General features: G+C 32.6%; 1 protein-coding gene across 2 annotated transcripts; it reads left to right on the forward strand.

Moving 5' to 3' along the window:
• Nucleotides 1-2,983: 2,983 nt before the first annotated feature.
• Nucleotides 2,984-22,343, forward strand: LOC127708002 (ER lumen protein-retaining receptor-like). 2 transcript variants are annotated; one of them, XM_052212789.1, is made up of 4 exons: nucleotides 2,984-3,232; nucleotides 19,808-20,064; nucleotides 20,775-21,058; nucleotides 21,969-22,343. In XM_052212789.1, the coding sequence occupies exons 1-4, from the start codon at nucleotides 3,121-3,123 to the stop codon at nucleotides 22,063-22,065; spliced, it is 750 nt and encodes a 249-aa protein (XP_052068749.1). In that variant the 5' UTR covers nucleotides 2,984-3,120; the 3' UTR covers nucleotides 22,066-22,343. The 2 variants fall into 2 exon arrangements, with proteins under 2 accessions (XP_052068749.1, XP_052068748.1); XM_052212788.1 differs by lacking the exons at nucleotides 19,808-20,064; nucleotides 20,775-21,058; nucleotides 21,969-22,343 and adding an exon at nucleotides 4,474-7,289 and having other exon boundaries at nucleotides 3,107-3,232.
• The last annotated feature ends 1,117 nt before the right edge of the window (nucleotides 22,344-23,460 follow it).

Here is a 23,460-nt window from a genome sequence, read left to right on the forward strand (position 1 = left end):
ACTTATAAATGGACTTAGTTTTTCTGCCAGGAAACATTACATTCACTCTGTGGTTAAAAGTTTTTAAAATTTAATAACTTTCTTAAACTATCCTGGATTTGTACCAAACATGGACAGAAGTTTGTTTATGATCAAAAGCTAGTATCTAGAAGGAAATTTTTATTAAAATTTTGTACTTGTTTATCCATATTTTACTTATAAATGGACTTAGTTTTTCTTCCAGTTAACATTACATACAGTTTGCAGTTAAATTTTTTAAAACATTTATTTGATTCATAAACTATCCTGGATTTTTACCAAACATGGACAGAAGCTTCTTACAATAAAAAAATTGTATCGAGAGGAATATTTTTATTAAATTTTTTCCTCATCTCATTTTTGTTGAGCCTGCGATTAACAGCAAAAGTAGGCGAGACACTGGGTTCCGCGGAACCCTTACGAATTTTATTCCAATGTAAAACTTGACATAATAAAATTGGTTCTCATGAAATGTAAGTATGCTGTCATACTCTCTCATGCTTTGAGGTGTATCTAAGTTATGGGATTGTAGGTAGGCCGTGAGTATTTGTAAAGTACACACACCAAGATCAAACATCGGATATACATGTTTCTACAGCGGAAGGAAAGTTTTTAAGTAAGATTAACTGTTAGGACAGTCTTTGAACATGATATGTTTGGCTCCAGGTTGCACCATTCAACTATAATTTTCTTGGAAGAAAGCTATTTTACCCCCTATAAACAAAGTATTTTGTTATGGAGGCATCTGAGACAATATCAAATGAAACACCAAATTTGTATTAACTTTTTTTATATAGGTATCTGAGACAACAAATGAAATGCTAGATTTTATATTCACTTTTTTATACAGACATCTGAGACATCAAATAAACAACCAAATTGACATTATCAACTTTTTGCATTCCCTGTCACTAGCATCAGAGAAGAACTCAAGAACTGTACACACTGACAATAATCCTAAACCATGGAAAAATAGATAGTTATGGTCACCTGCTTGATGACTTCATGATGATATTATTTGATTTCTGAACAAGCAATCTCCGACTATTTTAAAAAATAAATTAAAAAAAATAACCGAGCTTCAAGGAAAATTCAAAAAGAGGAAATCCATAAAAACTGACAAAATCAAACACTATCGACGGAACATGTAATAAAAACTGCCATATTCCTGACTTGATGCAGTCATTACTTACCATATAAATGAATTATCATAGGCATTAAACTAGAGCTTAATATAAAGGGGGAGGGTTGAGATCTCACAAAACATGTTTAACCCCGCCGCATTTTTGCGCCTATCCCAAGTCAGGAGCCTCTGGCCTTTGTTAGTCTTGTATGTTTTTTTTTTTTAATTTTAATTCCTTTATATGCTTTGGAGTTTAGTGTGACGTCCATTTTCACTGAACCAGTACACAATTTTATTTAGGGGCCAGCTGAGGACCACCTCCGGGTTCGGGATTTTCTCGCTGCGTTGAAGACCCATTGGTGGCCTTCGGCTGTTATCTGCTCTTTGGATGGGTTTTTGTTCCTTTTGACATATTCCCCATTTCCATTCTCAATTTTATTTTAACACGTTTTGAAATTAATTGAAATTCAAATGACACGTTTTATACTACTAAACAAAAAGTGAATTTCGATTTTCGTCGTTTTCACGTTTACCGTTCTACAATGATATGGTACTTGATCGTTGGTAAAAAATCATAATTTTGTCTTTACTGATGAATTTATAAATTGCAAAGAATATCCTTTAAAATTTATTAACAATTCATTCGAAAATTCTGGTGAATTGACCTGAAATTCAATAGAGTACCTGGCGAGAACTAGTCTACTACTAGGTGACCAGTAATGGACATAATTTCGTAATTCAGATTTTTGTTGAATTAAAAACACGCTCAAAAAAGTCCTCTATGGTTCACGTATTGCATTTTTTAAAACCAACTTGTGTGCTTGTTATGGTTACGAATTAATAGACACACCTGTTAACATTCTACCGGCACTACTATTAGACCTTTTCAACAATTGTCTACACCTACAGTTGAGAACGACTACGACAGGTGAGATATGAGGGGGTCGTCTCAAAAATTAAATTGAAAAAATTATTATTGATCGCATATGATTATATTGATTGCCAATGAGACAACTATCCAACATGACGTGCACGTGCGTATTTACGCAATTATTGTGTACCGTACCTTGTTTTGTTTACTAAGTATTTGCTAATTAAAATTAAAGTTATTTTTGATGAAAAGAAAGGCTTCGAAATTTCATTTTTTAGACGTCGAGATGGAAATTGTAAAAAAAAAAAAACCTGTATTTTTGTATTAGAGGTTTAATTAAACAATGTTTTATGTCTGTTGACTAGGGCGGCACATATTTCTACAATGTCTTTTAATTTTGGCTTCGGGTGCCTCAATGTACTCACTACTTTATTTCTTTTCAATTCGCCAATTTTGATGATCAACTTGAATTCGATATTCAGCGACAAAGCAATTCAATTTTCGACTCTTTATCTTTAAATTTTCGGCTTACGGTGCCGTCGCTTGTGATCTGCATTATGGTTAAAGACCCTCATCTTACTCCCCCCCCCCCCCCCCCCCCCCCAAAAAAAAATTAAAAAAAATAGCGATCTTTGATCGACTAACAAGGAATCAAATATGAGGGTGAACCATAATGTCCCAAAATTGAATGTGTACACCACGTGACGTGACGATCGGCATGTGGTACAATCTTCGTTGACAGACTCGTTAATCTAAATACTCATAATCATACATTTTAAAAAGAAATAAAGCAGATCACGATGTGAAATTTATAAATTCAACGTGGTGAAATGTCGTATTAATACATGACCCATACATGTAATAAGAATATCATATGAAGATCTATGAACGAGAGAGATATCCATATTTGTTTGAAATATGTTCTTTAATCAAACGTAGTACTATTCATGAATGATTTCTATTTTTGAGACGACCCCTCCATTTTACCTGTAAACTGTAGGTGTCATTAGTCGGTGTCGAGAGATGTTGAAAAGGTCTATTATGAATTATCTATCTTTAACTTTCACTATGTAGCTCTGAGCTAGGCTTCTTCACCTGATTTGTAAAAATGGTAAATATAATCGGAAATTTGAACAGTTTTGGATTTTGTGGGGACATGCTACATGTTGTCGCTATCCTCATTTTGTTGAGATATATATGGAAATCTCAATCCGTGAATGGTAAGTCATATGACCCCCCTCGATCTTTTTTTATTCATTTTCCATTTTACTCATTTCTTTTGTTAATCGTTTATGTAAAATAATTATCAATATAATTTAAATATAAAAAAAACTTGAAATAAGGAGATGTGATATGATTGCCAATGAGACAACTTCAAATTTAGTGGAATGGGAAGTTAATTTATTAAGGAAGTAGCTGAAATTAAAAATAATTATGACTTCATGAAAGGCTATTTTTAATTTTTTTTCTTTGACAGAAATCGGATACCAGGATATTCTAGATACATTGTACACCACCAATCTACTGATCAAAGGGTCAATGACATGAGCGAGGGACATTGCTACATTTATACAATCAAAATTTGTCAAAACGAGAGACGTGTCATGAGAACAATACATTTTAAAAACAGGATAAAATCAGTTGATGAAATATTAATCTTATAATAACATCCTCTCCATTTCAAAGCAAAACGAAAGTTCTAAGGGAAATAACTCTAATTATATCACGTCAATAATATTTCGCAAAATAAATATTCAGTATTTAATTGTTCATTCTTTAGTACTAATTTAAGAAAACCAAGAATATTTTATTCCAATTAAGGCCCAAAAGTGCATAAATATTTGACATGAAAATGACATCACTAATTCGAGATAAAAACAATTAAATAACCTTCAATGAAATCAATAGATCATACAGTGAAACATTATTTTTTTAATTTTCTTTATTCTTAAATTAAAGATAACGATGAATAAAATGTGATATTAAAAACTACGACAAAAATGTTTGAAACTTTATTAAATATATATAAATTGAAAATTACAAAGCGTACCAGAGATATTCAACTTTCATTTGAAGTAGTTGTTAAATACTATTTTAAGTGATGGAATCTTAAAGTGGAATTTATTTACTTTCTCACTATCAAACATTATTAAAAATGAAAATGTGTTGATGCAGAAGTGTATCATGGGGACCAGATACAAACTCATATCTTAAAATATCATCAAAGATACCAAGCTTACTATTCAGTACGCCAGTCGCTCGTTTCGTCAGCATAATGCTCGTCAGTGCTACTCGGATATATAGTACACTAAAACAAAATAGTAGCATAAAATTTTCCTAGATGTGTGTTCCCTAAGGCTATATGTATGTACATTTTCCCCATAAGATTGAATAAGATCATATTAGTGGCTAGAAACATGTTAACCTATAGGATTTACTTGCTTTTCGGTCTAATTTAAAGGTTCGATCCCATCCTAGTTTCTCGTACAATCTAGGAAATAATGGCGTCAGGAGCTAGTCGAAACATTTTACCAGTGTAGAAATTTTTGTGTTTTTTTGGATTTAAACTGAAAGATGTCACAGCAAACACGTATATTATGTTCCCAGATGTTATTTGAAATCAATTCATCAACAACAACAATATTTATTGATGGCAAGTAGTAAGAAAAAGAAGAATAAAAGTAAACGAAAACGAAAACAAACAGGGTCGCCATTTTCAAACAAAAAGATAAAGATGGCTGACAAAAAAAACTCAAAGAACTCAAACCCACATAACTCAAATAGTAAAGAACAAAGCCCAGCTTGTTCCATACCTCAAAAACCACAAACTAATCAGGAAACGAACCAGTCACCTTTAACCAGTAATGTTTATTCTGCTGCCCACCAAACATTGTATGGGACTTATCCCGGCTATCCGTTTACACCATTTCAGCCACCAGCCCCTCATACTACACCAGCTAATTTGATGCAGAGTAATCATCAACAATTGCCTGCTATGCTGTCCACCATGCCACTATTAACACCATCACCATACCAATACACAAATCCAGATTTAAATAAATTTATGAGTGAAGTGACAGAAAGACTGAAAAAATTAGATATGCTAGAAGACATATTACAAAGGGTTGTCTCCATGGAAACACACTGCAAGAAAATAGACTGTGAAGTTTCTAACATGAAAGAACAGATAAAGACACATACTAATAATATCATTAACCTTGATCAAGGGCTAAGTGAAATGTCAAACAAAGTACAGGACATGGGTGAACAAAATTACATTCTATTTGAAGAAAACAGACAATTAAAAGAGAAAGTAATAGAGCAACAATCAAGATCTATGAGGGAAAATTTGATATTTAAAGGTGTCCCAGATGATTACAATCCAGATGAGGACACTGAAGCAATTCTGAAAGATTTTATTAAGAGTGAAATACAAATAGAAGAGGAAATAAACTTTCATGTTGTTCACAGACTTAAACCAAAAAAGGACAAGAGTCCAAGGGGCATAGTGGCTAAATTTGAGCGACGAAAAGACAGGAATATGGTGTTAAGTGCTGCAATTCAAAAACTGAAAAACAAAAAGCAATTTGTTGTGCATGAACAGTATCCCATTGAAATCATTGAGCGGAGAAGAGAACTAGTTCCCATACTGAAGGATGCCCGAACTAAAGGACACGAGGCAGTTCTAAAGGAAGACCGATTGTATATAGACAAAAAACGCTTCTTTCCTAGGACATCTAGTCAACATCCTCCTCCTCCTGTAGCAATGGATCATGGTAATGGTGAATAAGACAGATGTACAAGAGGACAGAGTATTGACACTGAGAACAAAGACTCTCATAAAAACAATAAATGTGTAAATAATGATCTTAATATATTTTTCTTAAATGTGTGTGGACTAAAATCTAAGTTGAAATTTAAAGAATTTACAGATAATATACAAAACTATGATATTTCAATATTTGTAGAAAGCAAACTTGATAATCTAGATGTGTTAGATGTTCCAAAAGATTATACATATGTAACAAAAAATAGAAAAAAAATGTGTAAAAAATCAGGTGGTATAGCAGTTATTTACAAGAAAAGCTTAAAAACGAGTTTAGCATTTATAACGAGTGAAAGTCAATTTGTACAGTGGATGAAAGTATCAAAAAGCATTTTTGGTTTGCAAAATGATGTAATTGTAGGTTGTATTTATATACCACCTGAAGGTTCGAAATATTCAAATCTAGAAGCTTTTGATGAAATCGAGAATGAATTAATGTCTTTTAAGAAAGTATCAGATGTACACACGGCTCTTATTGGCGATTTTAATGCAAAGACAGGTATTTTGAATGATTTTGTATTAGCTGATGAAACTCTTTTAGATCTTTTTCACTTAGACACTGACAACGAAATTATTTCATATATGTTAGATTATGAAAATCTTAAGTCTTATAATATTCCATTACAAAGAGTGACACAGTGTAGTTGTCAACCTAATACTTATGGGTATAAATTACTTAATTGCTGTAAAAAATTGAATATGTATATTGCTAATTCCCGTATTGGTGTAGATAAAGGTGTTGGTAAAACTACTTGTAAAAATACAAGTGTAGTAGATTATTTACTGTTATCGTCAAAGCTTTTTACACTAGTCAAAAAATTTGAAATACAAGAGTTTGATCCATTGTTATCTGATGTGCACAGCGCAATACACATTACATTAAAGTCACAAAGTACGTCACATGAAAACAACTCTGTTACGTCAGACAATACATCAAAAACAAGGTGGCAAGATAACAAACGAAACCAGTTTGTCAATACAGTTCATAATAAAAAAGAACAGTTATCGGCAATACTAAACGACCTTCACAATTTACACTCGAGTGATCATTGTACTCAACACGAAATTGACACTGTCGTTGATAACATTGGCGAAATACTCGTATCATCTGCGAGCGAAACATTTGTTAAAAATCCTCGCACTACAACTCAAAGAACTAACAAGAAACCATGGTATACTAAAAAATGTTACGATGCTAGAAAAAAATTTCACAAAGCAAGAAAACAATACAATTTACACAAAAATGAAACAAATCATAAAAAATTACTTGACTTTAGCAAAAAATATAAGCAGATAACCAATAAAGCTTACAATGACTATCAGTTTAATCTTGAGAGCAAGATTAGAAATACGTCAAAAACCAATGGCAAGGAATTCTGGAAAATCTTGAATAAATTTAATAAAAAGGGCAACGATGATCCAAACATTATATCTATGGAATCTTTGTACAATTATTTTAAAGACTTAAATATGAATGATATGGATGAATGTAGTAATGATATAGATGTAAACCTTTTTGATATATCACCAGAATTAAATGAATTATTGAATGATCCTATAACTGTTAATGAAATAATAAATGTTGTAAAGAAGTTAAAAAATGGCAAATCTGCCGGACAAGACGTTATACTAAATGAATATATTAAAACTACATTAGATGATATGATGCCTATATATATTTTGCTATTTAATATCATATTGGACACGGGTCTTATACCTGAGAGCTGGGGTATGGGAATTATGATTCCTATTTTCAAAAATAAAGGATCTAAATTAGATCCTAGTGCATACAGGGGTATAACTCTTAACTCCTGCCTTAGTAAAACATTTACTGCCGTATTAAATTGTAGATTAAACACATTATCAGAGGAAATTGAATTAATTTCTGAGGCCCAAGCAGGGTTTAGAAAAGGCTTCTCAACTGTAGACAATATATTCATTTTACATGCCCTTATATCATTATATTTTTCTGCTGGAAAAAAACTGTTTTGTTCGTTTGTAGATTTTAAAAGTGCTTTTGATACAGTCTGGCGAATGGGACTGTGGCAAAAATTACAGAAATCAAATATTCAGGGTAAAATTTTTAAAGTTATATATAATATGTATCAAAATATTAAAACATGTATAAGGAAAGGAGACGAAGTTTCAGCGTTTTTCAGTTGTGATGTAGGAGTAAAACAGGGAGAGAATTTGTCTCCTTTCCTCTTCTCTTTATTTTTAAATGACCTTGAAAGTTTCTTGTTAGACAACAGTCGATTGTCTACAAAAGGTCTATGCAAAATGTGAAGAAGAATTGTCTTGTTTCCTTAAACTCCTAATTATCTTGTATGCAGACGATACTGTACTACTGTCTGAAACAGAAGAAGGTCTTCAACAGGCTTTGGTAACTTTTGAACAATATTGTAATTTATGGAAACTTCGTATTAATACAAACAAGACAAAAATTGTAATATTTAGTAAGAGAAAATTTAAACCAAAAATTGTATTTAACATTTATGGTGAAAATATTGATGTACAAGATTCATATTCATATCTTGGTGTTATGTTCAATTATAATGGTAGTTTTTGTACTGCAAAAAAGAAATTATTGGATCAGGCAAATAAAGCATTGTATGCCTTATTGCAGAAAACAAGAAATATGTCAATTCCATTAGATTTGCAATTAAAATTGTTTGATTCACTTATTACTCCAATTCTTGTCTACTCAAGTGAAGTATGGGGATTTGAAAATAAACAGGGTATAGAAAAAATACACTTGCAATTTTGTAAGAGAATTCTCAATTTAAGAAACAATACTCCTAGCTATATGGTATATGGAGGACTCGGACGTTCTCCAATGGAAGTTGTCATTAAATTGAGAATGGCTTTATTTTGGAACAACCTTTTATCCAGTAGTAACAAAATATCTAGTATTTTGTATAGACTTATGTTTAAACTTCACGAGAGTAACCAAGGACATTTTAAATGGGTTGCTTATGTTAAATCTATTTTTGATGAAACAGGGCTTAGTTTTATATGGAATGATCAAATGCATATGGATAACATTGTTCTCAAGTCTATTCTAAAACAGAACTTGACTGATCAATTTATTCAAAACTGGTTTTCGCAAATAAATAACTCATCTAGGGGGGAATTTTATGGTCTTTTTAAACATGAATTTAAACTTGAACCGTATCTACTTAGATTGGCTCTATCCGATAGAATATATATGTGTAAATTGAGATGTTCAAATTTAAAATTTCCCATAGAGACAGGAAGATGGGCAAAGATCCCTAAACACAATAGAATATGTCATTTATGTAAAAATAACATTGGTAATGAATATCATTATATGTTTACTTGTACATATCCACAAATCGTGGATCTGCGCAAAAAATTTATTCCACCTTATTACAATACAAATCCATCAGAGATCAAGATGATTGGAATGCTGTCAAATTGCAATGTAAAGTTACATCGTAATATTTGCAGATATATCAAAAACATTATCAAGTATTTATAATTATTCACTTATTAATACCTATTTAAATACTCACAAATTCATGACATTGTGTTAAATCCAAATGACAGATATACTTTAAACTGACTGTATTGTATACAAATGAAAGTGCCACGAGAATCACGTGATTGTTAAATGTGTGTTAGCTCCTGTTGTCGTACATGTAATGTTTTTCATAATTGTATTATAATTACTGTATAGATATTTCGTTTATTTATGTATGTATGTATGTATATTGACCTCTTGTACACTGTTGTGTCTGAGGATAATAAAACTTTGAATCTTGAATCTTGAATCTAGAATTTGAGGTACATGTATGCACGCAGAGTTAAGTTAAAATACTGCCTGCTTCTAGTACTTGGACTCTCCGAGTAACAAATTCACTTCGTGAATAATACAGGTACCCCAAACAATATCTTAGGGTCTTGGTGGGGTTTACAGAATTCAGAAAAATGGACAAACAAATAAAGAATAGAGAATAATAAGTGCCTCTGATATAAAGATAAGAGAGAGAATAATGACCTGAAAAACTAAAGAAATATAGAAATGAAGACACCCTCATTTAGACCGAAGCCCGGCAACTCAAGTTAGAGTAAAGGAGAGCATGACATTTGGCAAAGACATTTGTGTTTCATGTAAGACGATGACATATGAACAGTTTTTCTTTTCTTGTGTTTCGGGGTTGTTGACTCGTTGACATTTTCGTTCCCTTTTATTCATATGTGTAAGCTATAGTATACTGTCCCCGTCTTTTCCAACAATACGGTAAGGTCCACGTTTAATGGTCGCACATTTTCCTTAAATTTTGAAACTGATATAAATTGAAAAAAACTGACAGTATTATCTATTTACTCACACGAAACAAGCCGGGATGCGATATTCAGTACGTAGGTGAAACTGGACGCTATTTATCTAAACGCACGCAAGAACATCTTTATCGTTTTAAAAGACACAATAAATTCAAAAGTATCATTTATCAACACCTTAAGAAGCACAATCATCTTATTAAATATTTAACAGTTCAACCTTTAGAAGTAGTACATAAGCAGCCTGGGGAATCTCATTCAAAGTTTGTACGATCACGGAAAATAATTGACTGATTAAATTGGATTAAAAAATTACAGACAGTCTATCCTCTCGGTCTTAATGATAATATCATGGGAATTGGTTACATATCAAGAACCGATTCTGTTAACATTTTGGATATAGTTTCTAAAACTGTTCGTAAAAACCGTTCTCATGGGCGTAGAATGAATCGCAATCAAAGAAAATTTCGTACCAACAAAACCTAATTACTATTTCAAAAAACAACGGCAGACAGTATCTGCTAACCAAGCTCTTTAATACCTATTAATAAATTACATCAAATTTTAGAGGATTGCAACACAATTCCATATTGCAGTCCTAAGTATGAAATCGTCCAAATTATAATTGCATATTGTTATTCTAAACTGTTTCCCAAAATTGATCGCCATGAAGATCATAAAATCATTTAATTAAAATCAAATATATCAATAAAGGTTTTGATTTTGTAAATATTGCCGGTATTTTTAATGATCATTCTGTTAAAGAACAAATTCCTGGCTATTTTGATAAAACTGAACTCCCTCTTATTTATTATGTTTACAAAAAATATACCCGCGGAAATATGTGTTTAATTATAGCGAAATGTGTAGAGATGTTAATATCAGTGACAATACACCTACGTCATGAAATTGCAGTAATTCCTAATACAGTTATGGCCCCAGTTCCCATGTTATAACAGGAGACCTTAACATCGTTCATGACTGAGAGTTGAAATCATTCCTCAGTAAAGGACATAAATATCGTCCCCCGTCAATTATTAATTGGAATGTGTGTCGTAACGTCATCCACGACTCACTCCGTTATTACTGCTCGAAATGGATAAAACGAGAAAAAGCTGACGAGAAATCCTTAGATTCTTTTTTTAATTCAGTAATGAACATAGTTGATATTCGTATAAAACATTTTAAAGAACATTTTACTCCTAACAACAGCCATAATAGCCATATAACTCGTATCAAACATAAGCTAAAAAAACTCGCCAAGGAATTTGTTTTTGTCCCGGCTGATAAGGCTGCTAATAATATCATTATTGTTTGACGTAAATTTTACATTGAGGTTCTGCAAAAGGAAATCACGAATTCACCAACATTCCAACTGACTCCATTATGGGAAAATGACATCTGTAACAAACATAAACTTTTAGCTACCTCTTTACAAGCAGAACCAAATACAATGAAAGTTCCAACTATGTACTGGCTTCCGAAGCTGCACAAAACACCTTACAAATATATATTAAGATTTATTTCGTCTTCAAGCCATTGTTCCTCTACTAAACTGTCTATTCTTCTTACTAGTACACTTGGTACAATCAAAAACCTGGTAATAAATTGTTCAAATAAGGCCTTTGAAAATAGTGGAATTAATTACTTTTGGAGTGTCAAAAATTCGTTGGAAGTACTTGATAAATTGCATGCATAAATTGGTGATTTCGAATCTGTTCAAAGTTTTGATTTTTCTACCCTATATACCACTTTGCCTCATAATCTTATTAAGAAAAAATCACACACCTAATTAAATGGGCATTTAAAAAATCAGAATGCGAATATATATGTTCAAACTCTTTTAGGTCATTTTTATACGACCGCAAAAAAATTTTTGTGGTCGTATATTGGTATGACGTTGGCGTCATCGTCGTCGTCGTCGTCGTCGTCGTCGTCTGGCGTCGTCCGGCGTCGTCCGAAGACACATTGGTTTTCGCACTCTAACTTTAGTTTAAGTGAATGGATCTCTATGAAATTTTACCACAAGGTTCAATACCACAAAAGGAAGGTTGGGATTGATTTTGGGGGTTATGGTACCAACAGTAAAGGAATTAGGGGCCAAAAAGGGGCCAAAAATAAGCATTTTTATACGACCGCAAAAAAATTTTGAGGTCGTATATTGGTATGACGTTGGCGTCGTCGTCGTCGTCGTCGTCCGGCGTCGTCGTCCGGCGTCGTCGTCCGAATACACAATGGTTTTCGCACTCTAACTTTAGTTTAAGTGATTGGATCTCTATGAAATTTTACCATAAGGTTCAATACCACAATAGGAAGGTGGGGATTGATTTTAGGGGTTATGGTACCAACAGTTAAGGAATTAGGGGCCAAAAAGGGGCCGAAAATAAGCATTTTTGTAACTTCCAGACATAACTTGTGTGTTAGCATATGGATCTCTTTGACATTGTACCACAAGATTCCATATCACAAAGGGTCAATGCTGGGATTGATTTTGGGGTTAATTGCCTCAAAATTTTAGGAATAAGGGGCCAAAAGGGGGCAAAAAACAAGCATTTTTCTAGTTTCATGACAGTAACTTGTGTGTAAGTGTATGGATCTTTCTGAAATTTTACTACAAGGTTCCATTTCACAAAGGGAAAGCTGGAATTGAGTGTTGTGGTAATTGCCCAAAACGTTTAGTAATAAGGGGCCTAAAAAGGGGTTTAAAATAAGCATTTTTTAGTTTCTAGACAATAACTTGTGTTCAAGTGTATGGATCTCTCTAAAATTGTATTACAAGGTACCATACCACAAAGGCAAGGCTGTTATTGAGCTTGGTTTGGGGGGAAAGGGGGGTGGGGGTGATGAATCATAAGGGGGGCGGGGGTCAAAAAAGGGGTAATTTTTTTTTTTCCTTTTTTTTTTGTTTAAAATTTACATTTTAAGTTAGTTATTTTTTATCACGAAGAGAAAGTAGGAATTGAGTTTTGGGGTTAATTGCTCAAACATTTATGAATAAGGGGCCAAATATTGGTCGAAAATAAGGATTTTTTTAGTTTGCAACAAAAACTTGTGTTCAAGTGTATGGATCTCTGTGAAATTGTATTGCAATGTACCATACCACAAATTGAAGGTTGTGATTGAGGTGGGGGATGATGAATCAAAAGGGGGTTGAAAAAATGTGTGGGGGGTAGGATTTTTTTTTTTTCCTTTTTTTTTCTTTAAAATTTTCCATTTAAAGATGGTTGTTTCAGATTTATATATGAAAGAAAATAATAATGATACGGTTATATATCATGAGGAACTGAAATTTAAAATTATGTATATTGGAAATTTAGGTTACATTGGAAAGTAATAATTGGCTTTGGAGGGGGGGGGTGGTGGTTATGGCTCTAATGTTTAAGGAATAAGGGGAAAAAAGGTTAAAAAACAAGGGTTTCCATTTTAATAGACAAATAATTGAGTAAAGAACATTATTTAAAAGCAGTGTAAGGTTGGTAATTCAAACTCATTTAAATATCTCATCTACACTGCTTTTAAATTATGTAAATTGGAAATTTGCCAATAACTTTATTGTTAATAAATGCATTGGAAATTTGCCAACAATTTTAGTGTAATAAACTTCATTGGAAATTTGCCAATATAAAATTTTGCTGATGAAGGTTTTTTGTTTACCTTTAGCCTTGACTATGAAGTCATTTTCTATTTTTATAGCCTTATGATGTAGTTGAATTATTTAATACTTTTATGATGTGTTCAAATGGGGTTTTATCATGTTTATGGTTGCAAATTTATTGTTTTAGTATAATAAACTCCATTTAAAATTTGCCAATAAAAAAAATTTTTGTTTATTTTTAGCTATGATTATGATGTCATTTTCTATTTTACTTTTATGGTTGCAAAGAAATTTTTATTTTTAGATATTACTGTTAAATGATGCTGATTAAGGTTTTTGCTATGTTTAGCCATGACTATGATGTCATTTTCTATTTTAATATCTGTTATGATGTATTTAAATGGGCTTTTATGGTTACAAATGAATTTTATTTTTAGATATTACTATAAAATGTTGCTGATGCTGATTAAGGATTTTGTTTATTTTTAGCCATGACTATGATGTCATTTTCTATTTTAATACCTTTATGATGTAATTTCCATTTTTAGATATTACTGCTGATTAAGGGTTTTTTGCTATGTTTAGCCATGACTATGATGTCATTTTCTATTTTAATATCTTTATGATGTATTTAAATGGGCTTTTATGGTTACAAAGGAATTTTATTTTTAGATATTACTTTAAATGTTGCTGATTAAGGATTTTTGTTTATTTTTAGCCATGACTATGATGTCACTTTCTATTTTAATACCTTTATGATGTATTTAAATGGGCTCCCATGTATTTAGATTTTTGATTATTTATACATGTTACCAAATTGGTCCACATTGAACAAAAACGGTCCAAATTTCAACTTTATTACATTACATCAAACATTGAATTCTACATATTCTTTGATATATTGAAATTAACAAACAATTTAGTTTATGGATATTCCACCATAATAGGTAAATTAAATTTTTTCCAGTTCTTACACCACATTCATCCTGTGTCAGAAACCTATGCTGTGTCAAATATTTAATGACAATCCAAAGTCATAGCTGTATCAAGCTTGAATTTTGTGTCCATACTTGCCCCAACTGTTCAGGGTTCGACCTCTGCGGTCGTATAAAGCTGCGCCCCAGCGAAGCATTTTATTGTAACTTCCAGACATAACTTGTGTGTTAGTGTATGGATCTCTCTGACATTGTACCACAAGGTTCCATATCACAAAAGGAATGCTGGGATTGATTTTGGGGGTAATTGCCTCAAAATGTTAGGAATTAGGGGCCAAAAAAGGGGCAAAAAACAAGCATTTTTCTAGTTTCATGACAATAACTTGTGTGTAAGTGTATGGATCTTTCTGAAATTGTACTACAAGGTTCCATATCACAAAGGGAAACCTGGAATTGAGTTTGGGGGTAATTGCCGAAACGTTTAGGAATTGGGGGCCAAAAAGGGGCCAAAAATAAGCATTTTTCTAGTTTCCAGACAATAACTTGTGTTCAAGTGTATGGATCTCTCTGAAATTGTACTGCAAGGTACCATACCACAAAGGGAATGCTGGGATTGATGATGGGGTTAATTGCCTCAATATTGTAGGAATTAGGGGCCAAAAAGGGGCAAAAAACAAGCATTTTTCTAGTTTCAGGACAATAACTTGTGTGTAAGTGTATGGATCTTTCTGAAATTGTACTACAAGGTTCCATATCACAAAGGGAAAGCTGGGTTTGAGTTTGGGGGTAATTGCCCTAAACGTTTAGGAATTTGGGGCCAAAAAAGGGGCCAAAAAACACATTTTCCTAGTTTCCAGACAATAACTTGTGTTCAAGTGTATGGATCTCTCTGAAATTGTACTGCAAGGTACCATACCACAAAGGGAAGGCTGGGATTAAGTTTGGGGGTGATGAATCATAAGGGGGTTCAAAAAATTGGGGGGGGGGTTTCCTTTTTTTTTCTTTTTTTCCTTTTTTTTTTCTTTTAAAATTTTCCATTTTAAGTTGGTTATTTCTGATTTATATTTAAAAGCAAATAATAATGATATGGTAGGAGATACACACCAAACAGGATGTGTAAATTATTATATAATAAGTATTGTGCAATAGCAAGAAATTTTCAATTGCACAGTATTGCACAATAGCAAGAAATCTTCAATTGCACAGTATTGCGCAATAGCAAGAAATCTTCAATTGAACAGTATTGCGCAATAGCAAGAAATATCAAATAGCACAATATTGCGCAATAGCAAGAAATTGTCAATTGTACAGTATTGCACAATAGCAAGAAATATTTAATTGCACAGTATTGTGCAAAAGAAGATACTTCGTATAAATTGCTTATTTCTTGACCAATTTCAATGGGGTTTTATTCTTTAATTTTTGGGGTTCTTTAATATGCTGAATCTAACCGTGTATTTAGTTTTTGGATTTTGGGCCCCGTTTTTAAATTAGTCCACATTGAGTATATAAGTTTTAAGTTGGTTATTTCTGATTTATATTTAAAAGCAAATAATAATGATATGGTAGGAGATACACACCAAACCGGATGTGTAAATTATTATATAATAAGTATTGTGCAACAAGAAATTTTCAATTGCACAGTATTGCACAATAGCAAGAAATCTTCAATTGCACAGTATTGCGCAATAGCAAGAAATCTTCAATTGCACAGTATTGCGCAATAGCAAGAAATATCAAATACCACAATATTGCGCAATAGCAAGAAATTGTCAATTGTACAGTATTGCACAATAGCAAGAAATTGTCAATTGTACAGTATTGCACAATAGCAAGAAATATTTAATTGCACAGTATTGTGCAAAAGAAGATACTTCGTATAAATTGCTTATTTCTTGACCAATTTCAATGGGGTTTTATTCTTTAATTTTTGGGGTTCTTTAATATGCTGATCTAACCGTGTATTTAGTTATGGATTTTGGGCCCCGTTTTTAAATTAGTCCACATTGAGGTCCAAAGGGTCCAAAATTAAACTTTGTTTGATTTCATCAAAAATTGAATTATTGGGGTTCTTTGATATGCCGAATCTAACCGTGTATTTAGATTCTTAATTTTTGGTTCCGTTTTCAAATTGGTCTACATTAATGTCCAAAGGGTCCAAAATTAAACTTAGTTTGATTTTAACAAAAATTGAATTCTTAGGGTTCTTTGATATGCTGATTCTAAACATGTATTTAGATTTTTGATTATGGGCCCAGTTTTCAAGTTGGTCCAAATCGGGGTCCAAAATTAAACTTTGTTTGATTTCAACAAAAATTGAATATATGGGGTTCTTTGATATGCTGAATCTAACCATGTATTTAGATTTTTGATTTTTGGGCCCCGTTATCAACTTTGTCCACATTGAGGTCAAAAGGGTCCAAAATTAAACTTTGTTTGATTTCATCAAAAATTGAATTCTTGGGGTTCTTTGATATGCTGAATCTAACCATGTATTTAGATTTTGGATATTGGACCATAATAGGTGAATGTCCAATTTAAAATTTTTAAGTTCTTAGACCACATTCATTCTGTGTCAGAAACCTATGCTGTGTCAAATATTTAATCACAATCCAAATGCAAAGCTGTATCAAGCTTGAATGTTGTATCCATACTTGCCCCAACTGTTCAGGGTTCGACCTCTGCGGTCGTATCAAGCTGCGCCCTGCGGAGCATTTTATTTAGTACTGTGACAACAAACAAAAGAACTATGTCAATTGGACCTGCTTTGATACTATAACTGCCCTTGAATTTTTACTAGATAACATTTTTGTTCGCTATGGAGATTCCGTATATCGTCAAGTTATCGGAATTCCAATGGGGACTAACTGTGCACCACTTATTGCGGACCTGTTTCTGTATTGTTATGAGTTACAATTTATGACTAAAATCAGCAAAGACACATCAAAACAACATCTGATACAAAAATTTAATAACACTTTTAGATATTTGGATGATATATTGGCTCTCAATAATGACGACTTTAGTATGTACACTAAGGAGAATTATCCTGCTGAACTGACTTTAAATAAAGCTAATACTAACAATGATCACTGCCCTTTCCTGGATCTTGATATCTATATCGTAAACGGGAAGCTTAATACCAACATTTATGATAAAAGAGATGATTTTTCATTTCCTATTGTTAATTATCCATTTTTAGATGGTGACGTTCCCTTCTCACCATCTTATGGTGTTTATACATTTTGTTCGATTCGCTCGTGTATGTTACAACGTATTTGATTTTAACGAAAGAAATCTCTGTATTACTGAAAAATTATTACACCAGGGTTTTCGATATCGCAAACTAGTCAAAACATTTACTAAACTTTATCATCGGTTCAAGGACATCATTCGTAAATATAAATCTACATGCAGACATCTTATACGTTCAGGTATTTCACATCCAATCTTTTATGGTAATATTCTATACAAAGCACAAAAATGTCGGCATTCACCTCAAAAGCTAACCAAACCTTTAAATAGACTTTTTCAGAAGGGATATAGTTGAGATACTGTTGTCAGGTCATTAAAGATGGCATATTTATGTATTGATATTGATTCACTCATAGGGTCTTTGCATCGGAAATAAACACATTTATTCTAAAACCAATTGTTGGCTTAATACGGATTATTTTGTTCTCATATATTTTATGATGGTATGATACTAAACCCCTAACGGGAGGGATTGTGCTTGATTTTCATATGATGAAGACATAATTTTTCAATCAGTTAAATTGAGTTCTGGAGCTGGCATGTCAGTAACTGCTAGTAGTCCTTTGTTAGTTTATGTATCATTGTCATTTTTCTTAGTTTCTTTTGTTACTTATTCTGACATCGGACTGGGACTTCTTTTAAACTGAGTTTTACTGTGCGTATTGCTATGTGTTTGTTTATTCTACATTGGCTAGAGGTATAAAGGGGGGGTTGAGATCTCACAAAACATGTTTAACCCCGCCGCATTTTTGCGCCTGTCCCAAGTCAGGAGCCTCTGGCATTTGTTAGTCTTGTATGTGTTTTAAATTTTAGTTCATTTATATGTTTTGGAGTTTAGTATGACGTCCATTTTCAATGAAACTAGTACACATTTTTGTTTAGGGGCCAGCTGAAGCCCGCCTCCGGGTTCGGGATTTTCTCGCTGTGTTGAAGACCCTTTGGTGGCCATCGGCTGTTTTATGCTCTTCGGTCGGGTTGTTGTCTGTTTGACACATTCCCCATTTCCATTCTCAATTTTAGTTCACTCATAAAATGTAAAAAAAAACACATTTAAAACGCTGAAGATGAATACACTTTCAATAGTCCACAAAACAATTTGAAATAGTGTCTTCATTTGAAGTAAATTGTATGTGGTCGGTTTCGTGTCGCTCAATTGTCTTTTCTGTCTTTTTTTTATTTTGACAATTCCGTTTTCTGTCATTCTTTGGCTTGTGATTTTGTTTGTCCCCTCTGTATCAGACGCGCGTCTGGCATACAAAAGTTTAAGCCTGGAATTTGATGAGTTTATCTACCGAAAACACTCTTGTCATCTCCAAAATAAGGGATGGGATATGAATCCACTATGATATATAATTTACCATTCAGTAATCGAAGCAAATCTTTGCTATCGTTTAAAACCAATCATGACAATAACCATTTTGAACAAACAAAAAAATCAATGAAATTTCTCATAACAATAACTTGATTAAACTTTTTTTCATGTAACGTTATGGTAAAATGTTTGATGTACAATTGATTTGGGTCATTAAATACATCGTTTTATTTAGGAATATGGAATAAAACAATTAGTGTCTTTTGTTCGGTAAATATGTGGTTTTAGTGACTTTTGAAAATCTGATATTCACTTCGGCCTTAGTGAAAATATCAGTTTATATCAAAAGTCACTAAAACCACATATTTACCTTATCAAAAGACAGTCATTGTATAATATTATGATCGTAACTATGACAATAAGTTAATTTAGAAAATGAATTAACAAAATGATTTATAAATTTCTTAATTATAATTGTGCGTTAAAGACTAATGAATAAGCCTATATTTACGCTTTTTACACTGTCAAAAACATGGAAAATCTATGACCTTTGTTAATCTTTTTCAGGTATTTCTGGTAAAAGTCTGATTTTATTTGCCTTAGTATACACCACAAGATACTTGGATCTCTTCAGTGTTATTTCTGTATACAACACCATTTTAAAAGTCATTTACATCATTACGTCATATGTCACCTTATATTTGATTTACATCAAGTTCAGATATACCTACGACAGAAGTAATGATACATTTCGTGCAGAAATACTCATGGTGTCGTCTAGTGTACTGGCTCTTTTCGTTAATTATGAGTTGTCACTATCAGAGGTGAGTCTATGAATGCATTTTAAAAATTAATCTCATATTTTTATAATCAGACAATTCTTAAAAATCCATTGCATGTTTTGGTTCAGTTGTTCATTAATAAAGCTTCTAAGAAAATGGTAAGACGATACAGCTGTTGAAATTCATAGTGTGAAAGAGAGACAGACAACACCACGCTATAAAAACAATAAAGATAAAAAAAAAACACTACACAAAAAACTACAGACTGCGCAGAACGAACCTCACAGACAACCGGTGTGCAAATAGGTGCTTCGGATGGGTACGCGAATTTATTTCCCAGTTAGTGTCATCCGTCGCGTTGGAGTTAAAGACCTAAATAAAGGTGTTAACAGGACAACTCCAAAGTCGAAAACTCAAAACTATTTAGGTTTTCCTAATATTCGAATTTATCAGTACAGGACAAGTTCCTATATACGTTAAAGACTTAAATTGCAAACGAGTCAACACTATATAACAGCCACATCCCGAGTCCCGTCTGATGACTATGACGTACGAAACAAGCTGATGCAGATATGTTTGAAATTACGGCGGTTAATTAGATCGTTACCTTCTTTGTTATTCACTTATAAACATTTATGTTCATATCATTCGTACGTATAACTATTATTATATTTTCAATGTTAGTATTTACTAATGTTAGCCAGATTGTATAATATTGTTTTTGTCACTAATAACCAGTTCAACTTTTGCAGTTCTGTTGGACTTTTTCAATATATTTAGAGTCTGTCGCAATGCTGCCACAGTTTTTCATGATTATCAAGAACGGCGAAGTAGAAAGAATGATCGGTTATTATTTGTTCGCCATGGGATCATATCGTGCTCTGCATATCATGAACTGGATGTATAGATACAAAATTGAGGGATTTTATAACGCTATAGCAGCAAACTCAGGATTACTACAGAGCATCTTATACATTATCTTTTTGATATTGTATTCAATGTTACAGAAGATGCCTAATTATTTCCACTTAGTAAGGTACGTATGGCCAAATGAATGCAGTGATCCAGTAACATTATTTTACGTTACGAACTTCGTATATATTATTTGTCATTAAAAAAAGAGATGAAGTCAATACATAAGAGACTCATTAACACTGTAGACAGAGCTCCAGAAAGTATACTGTGGCGCCATCATTTGTATGGAAATCGCAAAATTTATTTTTATATTGGGAACTAAGAAAACTCAAGTGTACGACTTTTACTATATCAGCGAACGATGATACAGTGTATATAATAAATTAAGTAAGTTCGACCACTAAAAAGTCTTCAAAGACACCAATATCAGAATAGAAAGTGAGACACACTAATTGACTACCCTATTTCAAGTTGCATCTGCAAGGCTCTCGCAACCGCAATCAATTCAAAGTTTAAGAAGAGCAACATGACGGGGCACATGCTTACCCTCTTCCGGAGCACATGAGATCATCCTGGATTTTATTGTGTTGCTTATAGTCTTTAGTTTTGTTATTGTTGTCTGTCTATTCGAATTTGACGAGTATTCATAGCTTATTATCGAAGAATTGAAACCAAAGCATGTGGAAATTCAAACGAAGGAAGTAATTGTTTCACAAATGATTGGACATGGGTGGCATTGTAAATTTCAAATGTTTAGATATAGTTAAATGTATAGGCTACATTTTCGTACGTATGCATGCATGCTTTTGCATTTTAGCAGCTACGTATATTTAAGAAAAGGAAAACTCACTATTGAATACGTATGTTACCTAAATTATTCAGGCAACGTAGCCGAGTTTTTAATTCGTAGAAAGCTTATAATTTCACTTGAATATCTATTTTTTTTTCATTCTTACAACAATATACATGACATACCAGTTAAATAGCTAACTTAATTAGAACACTAGTTTATATACATATCTATTTTTCAGAAATCAACAGAATAATAGACATTCACCAGAACTAAAAGGTGGTCAGACATTACTTCCGCAACCATCACGGTGGCCGGGAATTAGTATTAAAGTGTGATTTGTAAAAATAGTGTCTTGCCAGGATTGTAATCATCAGACCATTGGTGATTACTTCGACAACAGTTACAGCTAGCTTCGCTGATGTTTCAATCTACAAAGATGTAATATATAAGAACATACACCATATGTCATGAAAGAGACAAGAAAATTTTCACTATTGATGCCATGCGTTGATTTATAGTTACTTACTTTCACTGGTTTGGTCTCAAAATGGTTTCATTGGAAATAAAACCACATCTATATATTTCATAAACATAAAATATTTTATATTCAAAATCAATTGTTTTTCAAAATCAACATACTTATTAGATACAAACTGACACTTTAGCATTACGTGCATGTAAAGAAACCATTGAACACTTCTTATTTGATTGCGCATGTCAGTGAACTCAAGTATTTAAACGTTTGCCGCTCATTCAGATTATCATGGTTTAACAGGTCTTTATTTGCTGTGAGGAATTGACAGGGGTTTTATTGAGAGCTTTTCAGTTGCTTTATATCACACTTATTAATCATGTGATATAAGAACACGTGACCATGGTGACCTAGATTGTTATCTAGTTATATTGATGAGATTGTGAATTTTGAAAGGTACTATAAAAGGTAGTGCATCACACATGTCATATGGAGGAAGAGCAAATTTCCCAATATTTTTATCACAAATCCGCTACCAATGAACGAGCTGAGCGTTCAGTAACATTACAAGAAAGGATGTACACGAATCTGCGTAATGAGTTTTTTATTGGCAATTGGCAAAATCTTGCCTTGAAAGTAAATAAGATTCTGTTACTTATAGTATCCGATAATTGTGAAGGAGATGATTGAATGGGTTGGTAGATGTGTTTTAAACATACGGTTGACATTTGTTTACCCAACTGAACGATTCGTTCCGTGGAGTATAATGTTTTTGACCCGTCTGTCCGTCAGTCCGTCCGTCAGTACTGTTCTTGTCATCACAACTCCTTTGAAACCACACAACAGAGTTTCACGAAACTGTGTAGATAACAAGGACATACTATATTTAGATGTGCATATCGACAGGAAATTATGATTCATTTTTGTCGAGCCTGCGACTTTTGTCGCGAAAGTGAAACATAGCGATCCTATACATTCCGTCGTCGTCGTCGGAGGCGCCCACAAATATTCACTCTGTGGTTAAAGTTTTTGAAATTTTAATAACTTTCTCAAACTATCCTGGATTTCTACCAAACTTGGACAGAAGCTTGTTTATGATCATAAGATAGTATCCAGAAGTAAATTTTGTACAAAAAATCCTGTTTTCCGTATATTACTTATAAATGGGCTTAGTCTTTCTTCCAGTCAACATTACATACAGTGTTCAGTTAAAGTTTTTAAAACATTTATTAGACTCATAAACCATCCTTGATTTTTA

This window comes from Mytilus californianus, unplaced genomic scaffold (genome assembly GCF_021869535.1).
Source record: "Mytilus californianus isolate M0D057914Y unplaced genomic scaffold, xbMytCali1.0.p SCAF_7, whole genome shotgun sequence".
Classification (NCBI taxonomy): Eukaryota; Metazoa; Mollusca; class Bivalvia; order Mytilida; family Mytilidae; genus Mytilus; species Mytilus californianus.

Excerpts from the sequence above, each read along its gene's own strand:
- LOC127708002 (XM_052212788.1), top strand. The coding sequence starts at position 4,663 with ATGGCAAGTAGTAAGAAAAAGAAGAATAAAAGTAAACGAAAACGAAAA.